This window comes from Lissotriton helveticus, chromosome 10 (assembly GCF_964261635.1).
Source record: "Lissotriton helveticus chromosome 10, aLisHel1.1, whole genome shotgun sequence".
NCBI lineage: Eukaryota > Metazoa > Chordata > Amphibia > Caudata > Salamandridae > Lissotriton > Lissotriton helveticus.
The window spans coordinates 598,993,492-599,018,739 of NC_136071.1; the positions used below are offsets into that span (position 1 = coordinate 598,993,492).

Genomic DNA, 25,248 nt, shown 5'->3' on the forward strand with positions numbered 1-25,248 from the left:
ATCCTCCCACAGTTTCCACATGACTCCACAGAAGTAGAACTGGTGGGAAAGTGAACAGCATGTCCCAAGACCAGCTTAACTTGAAGATATCCCTCAGGAACTATTTAGAGGGATGTGTGTGGCCCATCCTAAGGACTGTGATGAAGACTACTTCAGTTGTTTCTGGGTTTAGTTCTCCCTTGTGGTCCTCCCATGAGAGGGAATAGAGTGTTCGTTCATGTTTGGGGCAATATGGGTTACCATAAGGAAAATTCTCTGTTGCTGCAACCACTGCCGAACTACTTCCCAAAACATGGACCCAGACCACCCTGCCTATTGATATAATGAACGGTGGGGATGGTGTTGGACAGAATGTGAATAGCACTCCCTAATAACGAAGGGAAATATGCCTTCACAGTAACCCACAGCTCTAGTACATTAATGTGCAAATGCTGCACCATCACACAGCAAAGCATCTGTGTGGTCAGGTCACCCAGATCGGTTTATCAGTCAAGTGAGGAAGCATCTGTAACCTAGGTAGGCTGGAATATGGAGCGCTGAATAGATGGCTCAGGTCAAGATTAGAGACCTCCATCAACCAGTGCCGATCTTGGTGAATCAAATGGCAGGCTGGAGCCAAAAGACACTGTGTTGCAATTGCAGCAACCACTGCAAGGTCTTAATCCAGCAGCTGGCCTGCAAAAGCAATATGATGCTCACACGACAGATGTGACATTCCACAAGTAAGCCCACACCCAACAGTTGGGCGTTCAGGCTAACATAAATCCTCTAATTACCCTCCTAGTGTCAGGGTATTTCCACTAAGAACATACCAAAATTAGGATACTAAAACACTCACCCACCCACCTAGGTGGCATGCTTCATCATTGGATTCAGCTCCATAAGGTAAAACTGACTAAGAATCCCTTGTATACATGCTTTATCAATGTTAATTCCTATTATGGTTAAAAACAGTCAAGAAGACCAATGGAACACATATTTATTCCATTTGAACTTGCACGGTTTTCAAACTCACAATCACCTGCCACATCGCTGTTGCACTGGTCACAATATGTGCGAGCCAATGAAAACATTTCCCACTAAAAGTGCCCTCCCATAATTTTGGGGAGTGTAGGGCCTGCTAGGTGTTGCAGTCCCCGACTAGCACGGAAACTCAACAAAATGGGCTAATCTAATCTTGACCCAAAGCAAGACAGTAAGGTCTATTAAATATAGCTATGCCTCATGATCAAATGCTTTACCTGCATCTACCAGAATTATAGCAAATGTTGAGCTTTAATTTTTGCAGCATCATATATGACCGTACCAAGATTATTATGGGAGCTGCTATCCCCGCAGGGGAAAAATCTATGCTTCCAACCAGTCACCAGCCCAGTGATCTTAGAAGCCAATCTTTCAGCCAATATTTGGCATTCACTTAGTGTCTACATTGTCCAATGAGATTGGCTGGTATGACGTATTTATCTGGTTTCTTCTTAACAAATACAATATTCATAATATAAGAATGGTATACTTCATGCCTGAACCAAATGTGCTCAGTCAGTTAAGACATTATCGGGGCAAGCAGAGTGTTAAACACTTAATAAAATTCACTTGGCAACACACTAAACCCAACAGCCTCCCTACTGGAAACTAAGAATGCAACTACTAGCACTTACAAGGAACTAAATAGCCAAATGAGATAGGGGGCCAACCACCAGAATAAACATGAGTGAGCCAAAACTGAAACGTTAATGGGTGATTAATGTTTCTAAATCAACCATTTCAGCCCAGTGTAGTTCTTTATGTCTCTCAAACACCATTACAATTTAATCCAGGCAAGGCACTCCGAGTAGACATCAGATATGTTAACCAACAACCCATGTCATTACCCTTAACATACCCTTAATGGTGGAAACTTCCTCAGGAGCTCCAAATAATTGTGTATTTCAATCCTCTACTATGTTGCCAAATCATCCGTCTATGCAATCAAATCTGCATTTATTTCAGCTTTAATGGACAATCTGATGCCAGATTTCGGATATCTCTTGGGGGTATCTGCAAATGCTAGCAAGAAGTTAACTCCTTTAGGGACATCTGGGTGAACAATTGGTTGTTATCGTTCCCTGCTATAGTGAGCTGGTGCATGCATTCAATAATACCATGGGGCATGTTTTCTTAACACTGCTACTACGTCAGATATTGCAACTGCTGCAAAGGACAACCTCAAACTTATTTTATTTGAAGGTTTTAGATAGAGCTGGCTAGACCCGGGGATATAAGAGCGCTTTACATGAGCATTAATTGTTACAGTAAAAATAGTTGTTTAATAGGATAAAAAACAAAGACAGGCAAGATAAAAGAATTACAGAATTGACTGATAGTTAAAAAGCAAGTTACATGAGGAGGGGTTATCAAGAGACTATTTTGCATAAAAACAATATTTGGGAGAGAACAAATTGGGGAGAAAGGAAGTAAAAACAAGGAGATTTAAGGAGGAGCTGGGGTAGGGGTTATAGATGGAGGGGGAGGGGATTAGAGGGCGGAAAATTAAAAGAAGGTGGTAGAGTGGAACCAGAGAGGGGGCAGTTCAATGAAGGGTCCAAGGAGAGGTTAGGGACCCCATATTGGTTGAGAAGGTGATATTTTAGGTATTTTTTAAAGCTAAGGTAGGACGGGTTTACAGGGTAAATCCCTAGGGAGAGCATTCCAGATGATCGGGGCATTCCCGGAGAAAGACCGAGATTGTGTGGTTTTCTTTTTTAACAGGGGTGGGGGGCAAGGAGTAGAGCATTAGTGCTTCTCATCGGTCAGGAACAGCCTGCTTTTATGAGTTTGTTAGTAAGGTACAGCGGGGTTTGTTGGTGAAGGGCTTTGTGTGTTATGCATGCGGTCTTGTAGGCCGATCTTCTTTAAACGGGTAGCTAACTGAGGTCTTTGAGGGCTGGGGAGGTGTGGTGAAAACATTTACAGTTAGTGATGAGTCTGGCAGCTAGGTTGAGCACATATCGAAGTGGGGCAAGGTGTACTTTAGGGGTTCTGGTGAGGATAGTGTTACCATAGTCAATTTTGGAGAGAACTAGTGATTGGACAACCCATTTAAAGTCATCAGATGGTTGAATGGTTTGATTTTTGGGAGATGCCAGAGAGTGAAGAGAGCTCCTTTAGCAGAGTTTTTGTATGTGGTCGTTAATATTAAGTTTGTTGTCAAAAGTGAAACCAAGTGATTTCATGAGTTTGATAAAGAGAGCGAACAGTTAAGGGCTTTAGGTCAGAGCCCCAGCCTTGGATAGGGAGCTGGTTGTTTTTAGGAGAGAAGAGAACGATTTCCGTTTTTTTTTCGGGTTAAGTTTGAGGTTGTTGGAGAAGAACCACGATTGGATCTTAATCATGGAATTGTTTAGGTGAAGTACAGAGTGGGATCTAATCTTGTAGTAAAGCTGGGTGTCATCAGCATAGAGGTGATAGTGGATTCTTGCTTGTTTCAGAATAAGGGTAAGTGGGAACTAAAGTGGTTAGGCAGAATACTAGAATACTCTGATTTAATTCTTCACTGGCTGGTTTTAAACAGTCTATGTCATCTTTGGAGGTCAGCAAGAGGAAGGTAAACTACAGAGGATTAGATCTTCTAATCTTACCTCCATGTTCCTAATTTTTCCAACAGTGGTGAACAATGTACCACATGGAATGTACTTTCAGGAATATTATTTCAAACTGTCCACAAACAATATACATACACATATATTAAACACACATACAAGCAGGGCCACAGTGAAGGGGTAGTTTTTATATTTTACCACTGCTTTAAATGAAATATGGTGCACATGAAATGTGAAGTTTCTGCTTCAAATAAATACGTTTGAGTTTTAAGACTCTATAATTTGGTGAAGGGTAAAAGATTTTTAGAGACGGAACAATATACTAAAGCATCCATAGTATCAGCCTTACGGGCAGTTTTGCAAAATAGCCTCAAAATGCACTGGGACCAACCCTGCCTCAAAGGCCCCCTGCATTGTCAATAATAAAAGGGCGCACAGCTCTGACCCATTAGTAGCAGCATCTCACTTTGCCAACACTGGGCACCTGCTCCCTAACTCAATTTATTTTTTCTCTACAAGCCCCTAAAAACTGATGTCTTATAACTGCATTGGCCTTGGCCAGCCATTTTAGATTTCTAAAAATGCTCTTTATTGCAATAGTTCATGCAAATTTCCCACTGGTTTAATAGGACTAGTGACAGCCCTTTGAGTAATTTCTTTTCTTTTAAACTGGACTGTTTACTTTTGTAAAGTTTAATTTACTATGTATTGTACTTTGCAGAAGACAAATCAGCCCAAGCAATGGATAGCCCTGTTACTCCACTCCAGACACCATAAACTGCTCGGACAATGTATCTCATTTCTACCCAGAAACAGTAAGTGCTCATCAGCTCTGGTTACCCATAGCAAACAATGGTCCCGGAAGGAGAAAGTGTGACCTCATCTTCCACAGAAAGCTAGTGAATAATCATCGATAGATTAGTTTAACTAGAATGAACATCTTATTTGATTGCTCAACATTTAGAATCTCATGAAGACAATCCTTTAACTCTTAACATATACATTCAAGAAGTGCGTTAGTGCTATACTATATATATATATATATATATATATATATATATATATATATATATATATATATATATATATATATATATATATATATAAATATCATGTCATGTGAGCAAGGCACTGGGGTGCCGAAACGTCATGGAACCGACAAGCGAATAAATTAATCTTCACCGCAAATCTGGTCCGTGCTTTGTGTTCCTGCGCATGCTGAGGGAGAGTTGCAGCGCGCTGGAAAACTTTGGTTGATATATATATATATATATATATATATATCAAAGCTCCAAGGTTCCCAACTGTTGGAGACGCACTCGGACATCCACTGCAGCAACCTTCATGAGGTAAAAGCCGGATCGAACCTTGGAACTTTGATATATATATATGCAAAATGCTACTTACCAGTATGCATCTGTTCTTGGCATGTAGAGCTGCAGAGTTGCACACTATGCATAGATGGCCACCTAGTGTTGGGCCTGGATGTTTACAGTTTGTTTTTGTTGTAGAAAGTCTTTGGAAGTCACGGGATAGGTGACTACTCTTTTGGGTGATACTGCGCATGGGCATCGGCTCCATCCCCAGATTGTTTTTCACCATTCGGGAAGTGATGGAGCTAAGAGATAGTGATGACCATCTGTGTTTGTATCTAATGAGAATAATACTGGAACAGATAAAGGTAGCCGGGGAGGCGGGTGGGCGTGTGCAACTCTGCAGCTCTACATGCATACTGGTAAGTAGCATTTTCTGTTCGAGGCATATGAGCTGCAGATTGCACACTATGCATAGATTATATAGCAGTACCCACACTAGCGGCGACCACCCGTATCTGTTGCAGTTGTTTGAAATAGTGTTTTAAGTACAGCCTGGCCTACAGTGGCTTCTTGCTTTGTTTGCACATCTACACAATAGTGTTTTGTGAATGTGTGCGGTGTAGACCTATAGCTGCTTTGCAGATGTCTTCCAAGGGAATGTTCCCTAAGAATGCAATGGAAGCCACTATTTTCCTTGTAGAATGGGCTTTTGGAGGAATTGTTAGTGTACGCTTAGCTTTATGGTAACATATCTGGATACACTTAACAATCCACCTGGCAATACCAGATTTTGATATTGAGTTGCCTTTATGCGGTGGTGAAAAGGATACAAAAAGCTGTTTTGTTTTCCTAAAGCTTTGCGTTCTCTTTATGTAATATAGTAATGCTCTTTTGACATCTAGGGTGTGCAGAGCTCTTTCTGCTATTGTCTGTGGCTGCGAGAAGAAAACTGGCAGTTTCACAGACTGGTTTAGATGGAAAGGAGAAACTACCTTTGGCAGGAATGTAGGGTTTGTACGAAGAACAACTTTATTGTGGTGCATTTGCAGAAAAGGTTCTTGAATGGTAAATGCTTGCATTTCACTAACTCTTCTTAACAAGTAATGGCTACTAGGAAAGCCACTTTCCATGTGAGAAATTGCAATTCGCATTCATGTAAAGGTTCAAATGGAGGTCCCATGAGACGTGTGAGCACTATGTTTAAGTTCCACACCGGTGAAGGTGGTAGCCTTTGAGGTATTATTCTTTTGAGACCCTCCATAAAAGCTTTAATGGCTGGCACTCTAAAAAGAGACAGATGCTGTCTGTTTTGTAAGTAAGCTGCAATGGCAGCTAGATGCAGCCTGATAGATGTGTAGGCTAAATTACACTTTTGAAGGTGCAGTAAATAGCCTATAATGTGTTGGATGGATACATCCAAGTGATTTATATTTTTGTTTTGACAGTATATTACAAAACGTTTCCACTTAGCAGCGTAGCATGCTTTAGTGGTGGGACGCCTTGCTTCCTTGAGAACATTCATGCATTCTTGAGGGAGTTTAAGATAACCAAACTCTATGACTTCAGGAGCCAGATCGCAAGGTTGAGCTGAGCTGGGTCCGGGTGTCTGATCTCTCCATGGTTCTGAGTCACAAGATGTGGAGATAGGTTTCGTTTTTGATGTGGTACCACAGATAGCTGTAGTAGTGTGGTGTACCACGCTTGTCTGGCCCACGTTGGAGCTACTAGTATAAGCATCAGCGAGTGTTGATGCATTTTGCGTACTAGTAAAGGAATCATTGGTAGAGGAGGAAAAGCGTACGCAAATAGTCCTGACCAGTTCATCCATATCGCATTGCCTTTGGCCAATGGGTGTGGGTATCTGGCGGCGAAGTGTGGGCATTTTGCATTTTCGTGGGTGGCGAAGAGGTCTATCTGAGGTTGTCCCCACATTTGAAATAACGGGTGAAGAACTTGTGGATGAAGTTCCCACTCGTGCATCTGCTGAGTCTGCCGACTTAGCAGATCTGCCATGGTGTTTTGAACTCCTGGGACGTGCTGGGCTATTAAGAAGATGTTCAGAGGTATAGCCCATCTCCATATCTGCTGAGCTAGTTGAGAGAGCTGCAGAGAGTGTGTCCCTCCCTGTTTGTTTACGTAATACATGGCTGTCATATTGTCATTGCGGACTAAGACAATCTTGTTTGTCACTTGTGTTTGGAATGCTTTCAGAGCTAGGAACACAGCTAATAGCTGAAGATGGTTGATGTGGAGTAGTTTTTGCATTGGTGTCCACCTTCCCTGCGTGGTGTAATGCAGTAGGTGGGCTCCCCAGCCGGAGAGCGATGTGTCTGCTGTTAATATGATTTGTGGAACTGGCTCTAGGAATAGTCGGCCTTTTGACATGTTTTTTGTGTTCCACCATTGCAGAGAGCGATGAGTCCGACTGTCTACCAACACTAGGTCTGTTAACTGACCTTGAGCATGGTTCCATTGGTGTGCTAGACATTCTTGAAGTGGACGCATTTGCAGTCTTGCGTGAGGTACTATGAATATGCAAGATGCCATCATCCCTATGAGTTGCATAAACACTCGAGCTGGAAGCGAGTGTTGTGATTTGAATTTTGTTAGGAGCGTTTGCACACTTGTTATCCTTGCTGGAGAGGGATAAGCTTGTGCTAGTTGAGTATTGATTGTGGCTCCTAGGTACTGTTGTGTGTGCGATGGTAGCAGATGTGACTTGGTGTAATATACTGTGAAGCCTAAGTCGTGGAGTAACAGCATTGTATTGTGAGTGTGTTGTACACACTGGTTGTACGATTGTGCTTTTATGAGCCAGTCGTCTAGATATGGGAAGACGTGGATGTGCTGTCTTCTTAAGTGTGCTGCTACCACTGCTAGACATTTGGTGAACACTCTTGGCGCTGTTGTTACACCGAATGGGAGTACCTTGAATTGGTAGTGCTGTCCTTCTAGCACAAATCTTAGATACTTCGTGTGCGCCTGGTGAATTGGAATGTGGAAGTAGGCATCTTTGAGGTCTAGTGTGACAAGAAAGTCGTTCTGCAACAGGAGGGGAAGGACTTGCTGAAGTGTGACCATATGGAAATGATCTGATTGTATGTAAGCGTTTAGAGGTCTGAGGTCTAGAATAGGTCTCAGAGATCCGTCCTTCTTTGGAATTAAGAAGTACAGGGAATATACTCCTTTGTTCCTTTGATGTTTTGAAACTATCTCTATTGCATTTTTCTGCAGGAGAGAAAGTACTTCTTGTTTGAGCAGCGTTAAATGATCTTGTGACATTGGGCGCTGTTTGGGTGGTATGTTTGGGGGGGGTAGATGTTAGTTCTAGAGAGTAACCTGACTGAATTATTTGAAGCACCCACCTGTCTGATGTGATGTCTTTCCAGGCTGACAGGTATTGCTGTATCCTTCCCCCGACAGGGGTGGAATGGGGCGGTGGAAGGGGAGGGGAGTCATTGGGTAGGGGTGGAGGCAGATCGTGCGTTGTTATTCTTGCCTCTGCCTTTGTTATTGTTACCGCGGTAACCTCCCCTTTGGTAGCCCTTACTGTAGATAGACTGGGTGGGGCTTTTGTATGTTGTGGAAGGTGTATCGGATGAATATCCTCTGTTTGCACCTCTATATGTGGAGCGACGAAATGAACGTCTGGGAGCCTGCGACTGCAGGGCTCCCATAGATTTTGCTGTGTCTGTGTCTTTCTCCATCTTTTTGAGGGAGACATCAACCTCTGGTCCAAATAAGTGTTGCTCATCGAATGGTTGATTGAGTATAGCACTTTGGACCTCTGACTTGAATCCAGATATACGTAGCCAAGAATGCCTGCGTAGCAGAACGCTAGTGTTGACGGCTCTGGAGGCTGTGTCTGCTGCGTCTAGCGCGCAGCGGATAGATGTGTTAGTGCTAACTTTTCCCTCTTGAATTAGCTCACTAGCTCTATCTTTAAATTTGTCAGGAAGATGTTGCATTATTTCGTCAAGCTCATCATAATGTGCCCTATCATAGCGTGCTACTAAGGCTTGCGTGTTAGCAATGCGCCACATGTTTGCTGCTTGTAAGGCTGTTCTTTTCCCCGACGCATCAAGGAGTTTAGATTCCTTAGAAACAAACTTAATTCCCGAGCACAACAGTACAGTATTAAGTGAGGGATATCAGTCCAAAGAAGGTTCTTCAGGTCGTATTTTTCATGTAAAGTCTTTATTTTTGAAATACAAATTTCTGTTGGTGATCCTACGTAGACGCGATCATCCAAAGTAGCCAGACAAAAAGCAGCCAACACGTGTTTCGTCTTTGGGAAGATACCCAAATGACTTCCTCAGGGCCAGAGAGTTCTGTCAAGATCACGTCTGAAACGGCTTCACCATATTATTAAGGTATCTCAAGTAATAATATTCTCAGATTGACGAAATAATTCCAAAAGGTCTAGCGTATTCCATATATTTTCATGTAGAAGTCAAGAATTAAAAGTCTCCATTCGATAAATTCGTCATGGTAGAAGTGAAGAACAGGTCCAATATGAGTAGTTGGAGTAGTAGAGTACTCCCGCCAAATTTGGACATCACATACTTATAGTGATGTCCGAATTTGGCGGGAGTACTCTCCGGGACCGGATTTAGAAACTACTCCAACTACTCATATTGGACCTGTTCTTCACTTCTACCATGACGAATTTATCGAATGGAGACTTTTAATTCCTGACTTCTACATGAAAATATATGGAATACGCTAGACCTTTTGGAATTATTTCGTCAATCTGAGAATATTATTACTTGAGATACCTTAATAATATGGTGAAGACGTTTCAGACGTGATCTTGACAGAACTCTCTGGCCCTGAGGAAGTCATTTGGGTATCTTCCCAAAGACGAAACACGTGTTGGCTGCTTTTTGTCTGGCTACTTTGGATCCCGTCTACGTAGGATCACCAACAGAAATTTGTATTTCAAAAATAAAGACTTTACATGAAAAATACGACCTGAAGAACCTTCTTTGGACTGATATTCCTCACTTAATACTGTACTGTTGTGCTCGGGAATTAAGTTTGTTTCTAATCAGCTCCTTCTGTGTTTACAGAGGGACTTTTCTGGCACGCTAGTGGTCGTTGCCTGTTTGTTCCCTTGAGCATCCGCTATTTGATAATTGGTTTCTTCTTTACTCTTATTGGCTTTGCGCAAGACGCTACCCAACCACGTACCGCAGTATTTTTTTTTTTTTTAGTTTAGATTCCTTGTCTGGTGGGGGAGCTTCTCCTGATGTTTGAGAGTTAGCTCTCTTACGTGCGTTAGATACGACTAGAGAGTCCAGGGGAACTGGTCCCTTTATATATGCTGGGTCAGATGGCGCAGCTTTATACTTTTTCTCCACCCTTGGGTTTATAACCCGTGTCCTGGCTGGGTCTTTAAAGACCTGAGAGGCATGTTTAACCACGCCTTTGAGCATGGGCAAAATTGCTGAAGACCTTTGTGCAGTGTCCAATGTGTCTAGCAGGAAGTCCTCCTCTATTGCATCGGAGTGCATGTCTACCCCATGGTATTGTGCTGCTCTAGTCAGTAATTGGTTGAACCCCATTGTGTCTTCTGGTGGTGAGGGCCTAGAGGGGTATATGTCATCTTGTGGTTCATTTGGGACATCTGGTGTGGTATAGTCTTCCCATGGGTCTGGTGAGACTGGAGGATAATATGGGTCCTGTGGATCAGCCCCTGTATCTGATATGTCGTCCCCATTATCATCATGTGTGCTAGATGGTGTAGGGGAGAGAGCTGGTGAAATATGTGGGGGGGGTTGGGTGCAGGAGGCGGGGAAGGTACATGCATAGGTGAGGTAGCAATGTCCTTTTTAGGTCGAGGACCAGAAATGCTGGCTTGCCAGCTTCCGGGAGGAGATCTTATGTTTCTTAGTAGGGTCGTTTAACCCTCCTCACTCCTCCATTGGCTGGCTTCCTAAACGGAGGCCAGCCATTGGAGGAGAGGGCCGTCACTTAAATTTAGCCCTGTCTCTTTCGGATTCGGGGGCGTAAGTTTTGCTTTTCTTTAGCTCGTGACGTCGTCCGTCACTCAGGACAGCAAAACACGCCCCCGAATCCGAAAAATTTCAGCAGCTTGAGGCCGCCATTTCTGCCCGACCGCCAGACGCGACAGACCCTCCGTTGTCCCGATGCAGCATCCTGCCTTGGTTTCCTTCCTTCCGCCTTTCCTCTCTCCGCCTCCTCCTCTCCCTGCGCTCTTTCCTCCGCCGGACCCACATCCCTTCCTCCCGCTTAAAACAGCAGCAGGCCCCTCACCCCACAAACAACACGGCGCGTGCACGCACTGGGGATAACGCAGGGCTGTGGTGATATGGGTAGGGCAGCCCTGCCAGAACTAGCATCCCCGGGCTCAGTGTGCAACATCTGCCCGACGCTACTGGAGTTCTTCGCGGGACCGTAACTCTTCAGGAGGGGTGAGTCTGGCACGCGCTGGTGTATTTCTCCTCCCTCCCCTGCTGTTCTGGTCTGCTGTGGCTGCTGGGCTGGCCGCTCTGCCCCTGCCGCTTCATTTCCCTGAGACCGCGAGGGATCAGGGCCCTCCGGCCGCATCTGCTGAGGGTCGGGCGCTGCAGCGGCCACGGCGGGGACAGGTGCGGGTGTGCGCGCGGCGGCCGCCCAATACACAGCAGTAGCCTCATCTGAAAACGGGGACTCCCGGGGACGCCTGGAGGACCAACGTGGCAGTCGCCTGCATAAAAATAAAGCGGTCCCGCCTGCATTGTGAGATCATGGCTAATCTGCCTGGGGTGAACAAAGGAGACCTATTACACTGTGTGGCCCCAACATCTACATGAGTGCCTTTTGCATTTACACCCTGCCTGCACTGAGTCGCCCTCTTTCTGCAGCTGCGGCTTCCGTACCACCAGGGAGCAGTGCTGCCATTTTCCCTTGCCCTACCTGTGAATCTATGCTCATATCCAGGATGTGAATTGGCTACGTCACTGTGTGACCCTGGGAACTGAATTATCCCGGACTGCTGTTCCTTCCCCCAATTTAACAAACACTGAAGGCGCTTAGAAGTACGATAACCCGCAATGAAAAGCGCTATATGAAAGTTGGAGACTGACATTTATGGTGCCCCCAGGGGAGGAGACGCTTCACAGGACTGCCGTGGCTGGAGAAGGGCTGCGGTGACTCTGCCGTCAGAATCCCGCAGTGTGAGAGAGCCCCGCAACGGAAGCAATAAAGAGAGAGGAGCCCTGCAGAAAACCAGTGAGTGCCTGCAGAGACCCGGTGCCTGCAGAGACCCGGTGAGTGCAAGACCCGGGTTGTTGGTTTCAGGGAGGTGCGGGGCTCCTCACACCCATCACCGAACGGCCCCGACTGGCAGTGGGCCGCTCGAACGAAGCTCCCACGTGCCCCCTGGATCTACTGTTGATCCTCTGCTCTGAGTTTTAATTCGTCACAAGTGTATCTATGTTTTGTACCCAAGTCTTGTGACCCTCGGTATTATTGAACTTTTACAACACCTTTCATGACCCTGACCATGCAGCCGCAGTCGGACCACGGTGATTCGAATGATAAAAGAACCCTTCACTTCCCTTTAGCCTTTTGTTTCTTTGTGTTTATAAATCCAGTAACACAATAAAAGAGGGCAGCACAAAATATGCACTGTTTATGTCTGGCTTGAAGGTGCAGCTGTCAGTCCACCTATTAACAATTATTTAAAATATACGAGGCGGGTCTCAGAGATGCCACCATCGTCTCCGGGCGCTTTAGGGAGTCTGGCTCACCGCTCAACAACCCAGCAGCTCTGACTCTTCACCCTGAACATCCCCCGGCAAGTACGGCTCGCAGGTGACCAGCTACAGCGGCTCTAACTCTTCCGTGAACACCCCGGGCTGGTATAGCTCACCCATGTATTATAACTCACCCCGAAGAGCCCAGCAGGTCTACCTCACCGTTGAACACTCCAACGGACCCAGCCCACCCCGGAACACCCCAGCAGCCAGTCCAGCTCACTCTTGGAGCTAGCCCCAAATACCACAAACCGGTCTAACCCCCCTTTAACATTCCCAACATGTATAGCTCACCCAGTTAGAGTTCACTGGTAAAAATATTTGGAGGTCCGAGGGGCCGTGCCTGAAACTGCTGCACTCGGCAGACACGGAGGAAGGAAGGGGGAGAAGTCAAGTGTGACCCGGCAGCTGAGACAGCCCGGAGCGGCCTCACTTTAGCAGGCTCTGCGACCCTGAGGGTGGCGGGGGCGTCCGACTGGGAGTGCCATGAGGTGGCATGCGGCAGCGGGCACACGTATACACAGGAGCGGCGCTCCTAGCGCGGCAGACCCTCTGAGGGGGCGGGGAAGCCCTCGGCTTTTATGAGGTGGCATGCTGCAGTGGTCACGCATGTAAACACAGGAGCTTCGGCCGGCACCGCCTCTCCCTGCCGGGATATCTTTGCTTTTCAGCACGCTCATGATGCAGTCCTCTTCCTTCTCCTCAGATATGTGCCCACCATCCCCGGTGCCTGAAAGGATCCCTCACTGCCTCTGGATCCAAGGCCCGCAGAACGGCCCTGCTTTTAATTCCAAGAGGCATTGCGCAGACTGTTAATTTTTTTGAGATGGCATTTGGTTTGAGGGAGGACGGGACTCTGCCTGAATAGTGTTGATGTAACATATAGTGTTGATGTAACATTCCTTGAGGCTTTTTTTTATTTTAACCAAAGATGTCAATCATTCATTCGCTGATTTAAAATTAACCTCAATAGGTCACGCCGTGTGTTTGTCGAATGCGTCTTTATAAGTCTTTGACTTTGTAGTATGCACTCTAAACCTTCATTATATATGACTGGGTGTGCAACGGACTGTCAGTGAATATTTTCACATATTCCTCATGACAAACTTGTCCAAGGTTTCAAATCCCGTGACCTCAATATCGGAAGTGAATACGATCCAAAAATGGGACAAATGGCGCCAGTGACATTCATTCAACTCAATTTTCTAGGCGTTAAGGAAGAGAAAGCCACGAAACTGTTCAATTTTTAGCATGAATTACACTACCGAAAATTAACATATCCTCGGCAGAGATGAATGCAGGTAAATCCTCTTTATGGAGCTAAAGTAACAGCCTCTCTACTCATATAGTAGTGGACTGTGGGTGTCGGCCAACGGTTTTCTGAACTTTTTGGGGACCTCCTTGATTCTTTGCAAGAGGAGAACTTGTTCTATCGCCCCCTTTTGTTCAGAAAGTTCTTTCATCAAGATGGTTCTGTGAGGGGAGAGTGCACAGGCACAGCTTGACGAGCGAAGGCTTTCTGCTGAATGGGACAGAGCGTCCCAGTCGAAGGATCTGCAGGGCCCACTGGTCTAAAGTTCCAATCACCCATTCCCACGGCAGCCCCTGCTCCTCCCTGAACATGTGTCTTCTTTTTAGAGGAGTTAACTGTTAGGCACGAAGAGGAGGTGTGGCTGCTGTCTCCGACAAATACATTGTCAGCTATAGCTACAGAATGTCCTATAATGCGGATAAAATTGCTTCTCACTCTGTCGCCTCCTCACGGTCTCCCACCCCCTCAGTATGCCGGGGAGCCCTGTCGCCTGTCTCTGCACCCTCCCGTCTCCCGCTGCCCCCCATTATTTGCGCTGATCCCACTCAGAGCTCGCACAAATCCCTTCTCCGTTTCTCATTACTTTGCGCACTCATCCCCTGATTCTTGCTTCCTTTATCCGTGTCTCTTCCTCTCACTTGCGTTTTCTCCGCTCACTCTTCTTTCCACTCTTTCCTGGCCTTCCCTCTTTTCCCTTCAATCTCCTTTCCCTTCTCTCTCCCGCGCACCCTCCCCTCTTCATGTCTCACTCTGTCTCCTCCTCACGGTCTCCCACCCCCTCAGTATGCCGGGGGGCCCTGTCGCCTGTCTCATCTCCCTTATCTCACTCGCTCCCACACCTGTCCCACAGCTCACCTCTTTCTCTCTTTGTTAAACAGTACAGGAACCCATTCACCAGTCTGTTCACCCTCACCAGCGTTTGTTGCTTAGTGTCCACCCCTCCCCCAATATCTGTCCCTCGTACCAGTGTCTATCCCTATGCATGTCCCTCCCCGTACATCTGTTGCCACCTACACTCATTTCTGTCTCCCGCCACCAGTGGCCACCAGTGTCTGTCCTCACACAGGTGTCTGCCTGTTCCCATACACTAGTACCAGTCCCTCTGCAGCAGTGTCTGTTCCCCTTCACCAGCGCCTGTTCCCCTTCACCAGCGCCTGTTCCCTTTAACCAGCGCCTGTTCCCTTTAACCAGCGCCTGTTCCCTTTAACCAGCGCCTGTTCCCTTTAACCAGCGCCTGTTCCCTTTAACCACTGTCTGTTCCCTTTAACCACTGTCTGTTCCCTTTAACCACTGTCTGTTCCCTTTAACCACTGTCTGCTCCCTTTAACCACTGTCTGCTCCCTTTAACCACTGTCTGCTCCCTTTAACCACTGTCTGCTCCCTTTAACCACTGTCTGCTCCCTTTAACCACTGTCTGCTCCCTTTAACCACTGTCTGCTCCCTTTAACCACTGTCTGCTCCCTTTAACCACTGTCTGCTCCCTTTAACCACTGTCTGCTCCCTTTAACCTCTGTCTGCTCCCTTTAACCTGTCTGCTCCCTTTAACCTGTCTGCTCCCTTTAACCACTGTCTGTTCCTTTTAACCACTGTCCGTTCTCTTTAACCACTGTCTGTTGCCATTAACCACTGTCTTTTCCCATTAACCACTGTCTCTTCCCATCAACCAATTTCTGCTCCCTTTAACCACTGTCTGTTGCCCTTCACCACTGTCTGTTGCCCTTCACCAGTGTCCGTTCCCCTTCACCAGTGTCCGTTCCCCTTCACCAGTGTCCGTTCCCCTTCACCAGTGTCCGTTCCCCTTCACCAGTGTCCGTTCCCCTTCACCAGTGTCCGTTCCCCTTCACCAGTGTCCGTTCCCCTTCACCAGTGTCCGTTCCCCTTCACCAGTGTCCGTTCCCCTTCACCAGTGTCCGTTCCCCTTCACCAGTGTCTGTTCCCCTTCACCAGTGTCTGTTCCCCTTCACCAGTGTCTGTTCCCCTTCACCAGTGTCTGTCGTTTAGTGTCCACCCCTCCCCAATATCTGACCTAACACCAGTTATCTTTCCCTCATACCATTCTCTATCCCCATACATGTCCCTCCCTGTACATGAGTCGGTATCAAAGGGTCGCCGCTTTCCAAGAAGCAGACTCAGTTATAGGTGAGACTCTATGTGTGGGTGGCTGTGTGGGTGTGGGTGTGGGTGTGGGTGTGGGTGTGGGTGTGGGTGTGGGTGTGTGGGTGTGGGTGTGTGGGTGTGTGTGTGTGTGTGTGTGTGTGTGTGTGTGTGTGTGTGTGTGTGTGTGTGTGTGTGTGTGTGTGTGTGTGTGTGTGTGTGTGTGTGTGTGTGTGTGTGTGTGTGTGTGTGTGTCTCTCTGTGTGTGTGTGTGTGTCTCTGTGTGTGGGTGGCTCTGTGTGTGTGTGTGTGGGGCTCTGTGTGTGGGTGGCTCTGTGTGTGGGTGGCTCTGTGTGTGGGTGGCTCTGTGTGTGGGTGGCTCTGTGTGTGGGTGGCTCTGTGTGTGGGTGGCTCTGTGTGTGGGTGGCTCTGTGTGTGGGTGGCTCTGTGTGTGGGTGGCTCTGTGTGTGGGTGGCTCTGTGTGTGGGTGGCTCTGTGTGTGGGTGGCTCTGTGTGTGGGTGGCTCTGTGTGTGTGTGTGTGGGTGGCTCTGTGTGTGTGTGTGGGTGGCTCTGTGTGTGTGTGTGTGGCTCTGTGTGTGTGTGTGTGGCTCTGTGTGTGTGTGTGGGTGGCTCTGTGTGTGTGTGGGTGGCTCTGTGTGTGTGTGTGGGTGGCTCTGTGTGTGTGTGTGTGTGGCTCTGTGTGTGTGTGGCTCTGTGTGGATAGCTTTTTTTGTAGGTGGCTCTGTATGTGTGGGTGGCTCTATGTGAATGACTGTGTGGGTGGCTCTGTGTGGGTGGCTCTATGTGTGTGTGGGTGGCTTTGTATGTGTGGCTCTGTGTGGGTATACATGCAATAGGTCATGCATTTGCAAGCGATTAAGCTATTGGCAATGTAAATGCCAATGCCATTTATTTATGATTTAAAAAAAAAAGTCATGAGCAATGCCAATAGCTCTACCTTTAATAATGCCGAGACCATTGCATTGTAAATGCTTGTTCTTCTTTGGGGCCGGTACTGGTGATGGTGCCCCTGCTGGTTGTTTCTTTGATGTCAATCGACCAGTTTTGGGATCCTTTATGAGAGTATTTTGCTTTGGGTCCGGAGCAAACAAGTCTCTTTCAGGAGTGTGACCTCTCGGCGTGGAAGGTTGTTTCGGCGCCGCAGCGGCTTCTTTCGACTTTTATCTTTAACGGGGGAAGCCGGGGTCTTTTTCGGTTCCCAAGTCTTTTTCGATTCCGGGTGTTTTTTCGGGTCCGATACTTTTTTTGGCTCCGGTGCGTACTTTGGCTCTGGTGCTCTTTTGGTGCCGGAAGGTTTTATCGGCTCCGAAGTTGGTTTGGGTGCCGAGGGGACAGAGTGCTTCGGCGCCGATGGCTTCGGAGCGGTACCAGGCCGTTTTTTCTGTGCCGGTGAGTGTGTGTCGGCACCCAGTGGGGGTCGTCTCGAGCCCGAGTCGCCAGAAGGCCTTATTGACTTCTTGGCCAAGCCCGAAGGTGGGGCCGTGGAAGTAGAATCTCGGTGTGCGCCCGAGGGCGAGGGTGTGACAGTAGCCCTTTTTGTGTGTGTCGAGGGAGGGCTGGGGTCGACGGTCTTACTTCCGACCCGCTGCGCTGGAGTTACGTCCTCAACATCAGAATCCTCTTCCTCCGAAATTGCTGTCGACGTCGTGTTCTTCTGGGACGTTGACGCCTTCCTGGAAAATGTCGTCCGGAATCGAAGCTGAAGATCTTTGAGCCATTGTTCGTCTGGCTCGCCGGTCCCGGATAGTTTTTTGGGAGCGGAGGAGGCACAGGCTTAACAGTCCTTCGCCTCGTGCTCCGGAGAGAGGCAGAGGTTACAGACCTCATGGAGGTCTGTGTGGGGAAACTTCGACCCACATTGAGGACACCTTTTAAATGGCGTCCTTTCCATTAGCTGGAGTTGAGGCCTAGTTGGGCCCGAAGGCCGTAGTCGACGACCGGAATGGACGTTCTTGGTCTCCAAGAGTAGTGTCGACAGGAAAAACGCTTTCTAGAGTAGTTTCTTGAAGCCGATGAAGATTGCGTGCCGACGGTAATCGGTTCCAACACGGAGCGCTGGAACCCCATCCGAGCCCGGTGGCGGAAAAAAACAATCTGGGGATGGAGACGATGCCCATGCGCAGTATCACCCAAAGGAGGAGTCACCTATCCCGTGACTTCCAAAGACTTTCTACAACAAAAACAAACTGCAAACATCCGGGCCCAAACACTAGGTGGCCATCTATGCGTAGTGTGCAATCTGCAGCTCATATGCCTCGAACATATATATTTGACTGTGGAGGATGCACAGTTGTTTGATCTAAACTCTAACCGAGTTGCATGCTCTGGAATTTCATAATTAGGGTCATCATCAGGACGAGGAATGGGAAACACCCAGAAGGTGGTACCCATGCAGCAAATTACAAGCAGTACATTCGGGAAAGGATCCACAAATTATAGGTCTTAAAATCTATAAGAATTAAATAAACCCTCCTATGGAGGATTGAAGGATTCTGTAGGAGCGGGGGTCCAACCAAGGTCCATGGACTGAAATGGGCCTGTCAGTCTAATTATAACACTTCCTGGGGTTGGGGAGGAGAGGGGGTGGCGGGTGTTGCCTGAGGTGTGTCTGGAGATTCCAGTCTGTATTCTCCAGGGCTAATAACCCAAGTGAAGTGAACACAGTGTTAGCCCAAAATCAATCTGGTTTGTTTGCATCAACATAATTACAATGTTTTCCGTATGAACAGGAATTGTGTGATAGCTAATGAAAGTTGAGCACTGGCATACACGTCCAAATTGACTGGATATGGGCCCTGGTTATCCATAGCAGCAGACATGAAATAAAACACACCTAACGTCTTGCATGCCTTGCTAGTGATGTAATACCATCAATGTTGAGCTCTTAAACCAACAATTTCAGCATGTAGTACTCCCAATTATTACCTTCCTGCTACCACACAAAAACATGCTGGAGCAATATAAAACTCCAGTAGTACAATAACCTGGTAATCGACCCTAAAACAATGCACAACTGCAAAATTAACATGCACAAAGCTCTGCCTACATTTCCAGGATGGGAAACCAAGACCTCCCACAATTGACCTTAATCCAAAATCCAGTGTCATTGTTTATGCTACCAGGCGAGGCAACAGTTCTGCTGTGCCGTCCAATCCAAAACTCCAATAAAAAATGAATTCCAGTACAGTGGATACTAGGCATGGCTCTTCATAAGATTTAACTTTTGTGTAGTCGTAGGATGTAAACGAGAAAAAGAAATGGTCAGGTGGTACAAAGTGCTTTCAGCTAGAAAATAATGTCCAAAGCTGCGCTTATATTAATTTTATCATCTTAACAGGAGCATGTTACTCTTACCTTACGCCCACAACAGTATCCAAGGGACTGCATCACTGGATCAATCTCCTGTTCAAAAACTTCTGCTAACTTGCTGCAGAATTTGTAGACCCGGGAGGTTTTGCGGTTATAAAGCCAGGCATTGTTAAACATTAACCAGACATCTTCCACGTACTGCCATGGCTCTTGATACTGTCCAGTATCCAATTTCCGTTTAATGGATGAAAGATCCATAGGATTTTTAACTATGTCAAAGTAATCCTTTAAAAGAAAAAAAACACAAGAACATAGTTTAGATGCACCATAGAATATCCAATGTTGAATTTTTTTTCAGACAGTGGTGGAAAACAAGGCAGCATCTGTGAGGCCTGTACAAATAATATGACTACATTTGTCCTTCACTGGGAACCAAACACCCAATTGTAGCGCCTGACTCGAGCGTGTAGTGTTGCAGATTCAGATACATTGCATATTACTGCCATCTAATGCTGGGTTCAGCTTTTTGAACATTTATTTTTGAAGAAAGTATTTTAAGTCGCAGGATGCAGTCTCTTCTTCTCTTTCAAGTGACAAAGAAAGTAGGAAGAGTGATATGCCCGCCTGAAGTGGAAAAGGTTTACTGTCATCAGCAGAAATAAAGCTTGAGTTTTAAACACCAGTTTGTCTGAAAAGAATGTTGTATAAGGTAGCTGGATCGCGAGGACATGGATCTTACTCCCGCAATGAGCGGATACGATCATTTCCAGAGAAAATGTGATCAGCAGTGCTTAATTTGACCATGTGCTTTCAGGTGCTCAGCACCGGCACTTCTTTCACAGGGCCGGGGCCACAATTTCTTACCCTGCAGGTGGTGGTCTCAATGTTAATTGTTCAAATTCAAAATAAAAAGAATAACATACATTGCATGGTGACTGGCTGGTAAATGTTCATAGACAGGCCAACATAGGCCTGTCCAGCCAGGCATGATTGTGTATCACCACGTTAGTGATGACGTCATCACGCCGATCACAAATCCAAGAAGTCATCGACTAACTATGGCTTGCATTCTATTCACAAAGTCTGCTGCACCCTGCCACTGCCTGAGCCTAAGCTTCCCATTGGATAATTGTAGCTGGGGGCTGGCTCAAGACGGAGTGGAGACAAGGAAGCTGCAAGAGCGCATTTGGAACTTGGGAGTGAGGGCTCTTGAGGAATAATAAACGAAAGTAAGTGTGGACTTTTCACTTGCTGCGTAGCCAGATTAGCATATCCTGCAGCCCTGAATTGCTGCTATCCGCAACGTGCTCGATGCGGCTGTCGACCAACACAACTTTTGTGCGCCATGGCGTCACCTGTAGAATCTGTGCACTGCACCGCAGCCTGGTAATTGCTGAGCGTGCGTGAGTCCAGTAGGCACCACAGCCATACTTACCAGCATTGGCAGCATTACGACTGGGGACAAAGCCTGTGCTGTAGCAGGCAGGGTCACAGCAAGCTGAGCAGTGGATGCAGATGCCATCCCTGGACCTACTAATTATAGGCAGCACTAGCAGTGACATCACCTGCTGTGCTCGGGCAGCTGTCTGTTCCAAAATAAACCAAGCCATATCGCACTGATTAATATATGCAAAAAAGCATTTTCATTTGGTGTACATTTAGTTTTTGCACTCGGTGTAGGTAATAAAGTAAAACTTGCAATCTTCCACTTCCTTAGGAATAACAACAGGAAAACGCAGAGTTCAAAATAGCAGGGACATGTACAGGCTGACAACAGGGGTCACAGGCAGCAGGAGTGTTATAGATGGGAGAGAGAGAAGGAGTAAAGAGGAGCAAGAAACAACAGGAGAGGAGAGAGATAAGATGAAGCTAAGTAGGACAGCAAATCAGATATAAAGAGAAAGCAGCCATGATATGAAGAAGAGTTCATTAAGAAGAGAGAAGATAGAATGAAAGGATGTAGAGTACAGGACAGAGGCAAAAATGCAGACAAATGATAAAATGGAGACACAGCTAATCACTGCCAAAAGAGTGATAGTAAAGAGCCAAGATCGAGGGGAGAGAGAGCAGAGCATGGACAAAAGTGAAGAGGAAAAAGGACAGGACAAGAAAGAATAGTGGGCAAATCCGAAATACAGGGAATAAGGTAATACAACAGGTGTGACAAAGATGATAGAAAACAATTAGAGAGGTGAGAGGATAGGCTCTTAGAGCAACGACTTAGGGGACAGACAACAGATCAAGGTCAGAAGATAGAAACTGAGGCAGTGAGAGTGTTGAAAGTGGGGCTCACTGGAGGAATAAATGAGCTGTGGCCTCCTTGGCAAAATTTTCAGCACCTGCACTTCTTTTTTTACAAATTAAGAACTGGTGTTCAGGGAAAAGAGACATAGTGGCCATCTGTGCATGGCTCAAATAGGGTCCACATTAAAAAAGTGAGAACTAAATTAAAGTCACACTGCGGCATCACAAATGGCTTCTGTGGAAACTTGTGCTTTAAACCTTTATGAAATCTCTGCACAACAGTGATGTTTTTAAAAGTAAGCTGACTCCGGCAACCTCAAAAAAGCTGAAAGAGCTGACAAATTTCCTTTAACAGTGCCCAACCCATAAAACTCAGCGAAATCTTAATTCGGAGGATAGATGCACATTCCCAGGATTTCTTGATACCACATTATCCTGGCCCAATCCAGAGCTACCAGGATGACAGATTACTTAGCTCAGTCAGTTTTGATCTTCAAAACTTGAACCAAGAGAGGGAAGGCATAGAGGGGTCCAGAGCTCAACTCCAAGCAGAATGCATCTTAGAGAGCTTTTAGGAAATTCTAGCACATAAAAATACTGACATTGCGTAATGATCAGTTGTGACGAAAAGATCAAGCCAGGGCGATCCCAATTACTGGAAAATGTCCTGCACCATCTTCAGGTTTAACTGCCATTAATGATCCAGCCCTGGTAGTGTGCCAGCCCTGGCATTACAATATCACAACAGTTGATTGGGAGAAATGCCCTACTGCAACAGTCACTTTCAAAGGCACAAAGTGTCCTGATACAGGACCAAAGACCCCACTTCATCGTGCTTGTGCAGTACCACATGGTGGTAGTGAAGTCTGAGAACCTGAACCAATCTCCCTTTGATTGATACTAGGGTGGCCTTCAACGCCAACTCGATCGCTCACAGCCCACAGCTCCAACAAAAAGATGTGGAGGAATATTTCTGCTGGAAACTACAGTCCTCTGATCTCCATCTTTCCACAGTTCAGCTCAGCCCAGTAGCGATACATTTGTGACCACCATAAATTCTGGGTGGGTAACGAGAGGGGTCTGCCACTGGTGCAACATCAGTCTAGCAGCCACCACTGCAGATCTTTTGCCGTCACCTCCAAAACTTGGAGGTCATTGAATCTGTCCCACTGGGACTTTAGATCTCACTAAAGAGCCCCAAAGTGTGTGCAAGATGGCATTTTGGACATGGTGAATGCCCGAGGCGAAGAGTCTCAGAAAAAAGCTGAAACATAGGGATCATGGCCCAAATGTCCTAGATTCTATCATAATGAGGAAGGCACAGAAATACACAATATCCAGTATAGCTCTGTTGAAAGGCAGCATCTGGAAGAGTCAGATGTAACTTTGGCACACTGATAGGTAACCCCAATGATGTGAGGAGATGGTCTATGACAGGAAGACTGGCACCTCGACCCCCAAACATACGCTGCAACCAGCGCCATTACTTTGCTGAACACCTGTGGGGCACTATTGTCAAAGATTTAAACTGCTAAGAACATTTTCTGGTACAGGCATACAGCCCCACGGAATGCGCTTCAGTACAACTCTGCTTAAAGCGTTCTATGGCCAAGTCCGCTTTCTCACCAAAAAGTTGAAAGCCACCAAATGTCAAGTCCATTATAGATGCCTAGACATTCCCAGAGAAGCCCATAGACCTCATTCAGGCTTGGAGTCGCAATAGAACACTTGTTCCCATTGTATCAAACCAGACCATAAAATGAATTTAGCAGCATCCGGACTGTTCTGTAGGGTTATAATAAAGACACCCACAGTCTTTGGGACTTCAGGCAGGATTTGACCAATTGAAAAGGCATGACTGTAGGGCCTTGGAAGACAACTGCCATTGATTGAGCCTAAACCAAGAATAGCAGTTAAAATATGTGCTTGCCAAAAGTTACCATGTGTATAGACTCACTTTCAAGAGGAGTCATTGAAAAGGCATTACGGTTGACTCTGCTGGTGGATAACTGGACCACCAGGCTTTCAGGCACAGGGTGTTGCAACAAAAAGTCAAGATCACCTGTGCCTGTATGCAGCAACAAGCTACTGGTCTATTACCTGGGGGCCCACAACACGGCTATTCCAAAATGCCCAAGAGGTTATCAGTGACGGCCTCATTGAATTGCGAGAGAAGTTCAGTAGGTGCCAGGCCAGGCTAGGCTAGGCTAAAGGACCTCCATCAAGACTTTAGCTTTTAACCTACGTTGTAGAGACAGGCAGGTCAATGTCCTCTGCAGCTCAACTCATGACTAGTAGAACAGGCAGTCTCCTCATTGGCAGAATTGGGGCGGGGGAGGGGTCAACAAGTCCACTGTCTGGGGAATTGGCCAGACCACTGGCATCCCATAGTTTGGCATATCAATTGTTATCATATTGGGGGGCAAACGCATCGCCTTTACCATAGTCATTGTTGGAATCAGATCCAAAGAGTTGATGTAAAACATAAGCTTTTCTGCATGATATGAACAAGAAATTGGTTATTGGTTGTGCCCCAGTTGGATCGGAGGGCACTCCCGGTCAAGATGAAGGCACCGAAGCTGGGGCAGAACATCTGGATGTGGGTTCAAGAGGAACAGACTGCGCCAAGAGTGGAACTGTAGGCGCAACCCAGACTGGAGGCCTCTGCAGATTTTTCGAGAGCAAAGGTGCACCATAGGGAGCCAGAAGAGTTCCAAATATGCACTGCATGGTTTCCTTAAAAGTCCCAATTTGCTGTAACGTCGCAGGCAGGCCAAGAAATTACGGCTGTATCAGGACCAAGCTCTGAATTGCCTCATCGGGAGTTCAGGAGCACGACCAGGAGGCATGTTGACGCCCTCTCTGGAGTTTGAGAGTGACAGATTCAACATCGACTTCCTGTGCTTCTGTTTAGACTTGCCCAAGTCTTTGACCCAGACGAGGACCTGCCACTGGAATTACATCCGGAGTGGAACTGGATATTTCTAGAAGTTCGATTGGTCCTGGTTTGGAGTCCTCCAATGCTTGGCAACGTAGAGTTGTGCTTCATGGTTTCATTTGGCCTTCGTGTTCATCCGGGCACAGTCGCCACAGGCCCTGGAGTTGTGCTTCGCTCCCAGGTACCACAGGCATATCTCATGGAGGTATGTCACAGACATTGGTTTGCAACAGCTGCTACAAGGTTTAAACCCTGTTGTTTTGGGGGGTGATATATTGTCCTTAAGTGAGAAATTTGCAGCTAGAATTATCCATCAGGGAGCTCTAGTGCAGATGGAGAAGATAATAAATAATGTCCTAGACATAGGTGTTAAGAGGGTCCAGGGGATTGAAGATGCAGTAATGGATGAGTACCTTACATTTTGTAGCATAGGAGGCCCAATGTTGCAGGTCCACATGACTCGCAGGATGTCCATGAATTCTTGCAGGAGGCACAAGTAGCCGAACTCCAGAATCTCAGAGGCAACATCACTAGGTTGAGCTACCTGGAGATAGTGTCTCTGATCTGGCCTTGGTTCGATGTGAGAAAGTCCGGCCTGTTGGCTTTTCGTAGGGCTGATTGACATCTCAAAGAGTGTTGAGTACCAGGGCTGTCACAAGAGCTGCCAGGATA

The 25,248-nt window shown here is 46.6% G+C and overlaps 2 protein-coding genes across 2 annotated transcripts in view; both read right to left on the reverse strand.

The window, feature by feature from the left end:
* LOC144785252 (uncharacterized) overlaps positions 1-18,476 on the reverse strand; it is a 33,606-nt gene extending 15,130 nt beyond the window's left edge. The window contains exons 1-3 of the mRNA XM_078664260.1: positions 18,397-18,476; positions 10,124-10,630; positions 8,445-8,995 (exon numbers count right to left, since the gene is read on the reverse strand). Coding sequence (XP_078520386.1) covers positions 8,445-8,995; positions 10,124-10,630; positions 18,397-18,476 — 1,138 coding nt within the window. The remainder of the gene's footprint in view (positions 1-8,444; positions 8,996-10,123; positions 10,631-18,396) is intronic.
* CREBBP (CREB binding lysine acetyltransferase) overlaps positions 1-25,248 on the reverse strand; it is a 1,783,742-nt gene that overhangs the window by 781,689 nt on the left and 976,805 nt on the right. The window contains exon 18 of the mRNA XM_078663125.1: positions 19,440-19,679. Within this exon, the coding sequence (XP_078519251.1) occupies positions 19,440-19,679 (240 nt within the window). The remainder of the gene's footprint in view (positions 1-19,439; positions 19,680-25,248) is intronic.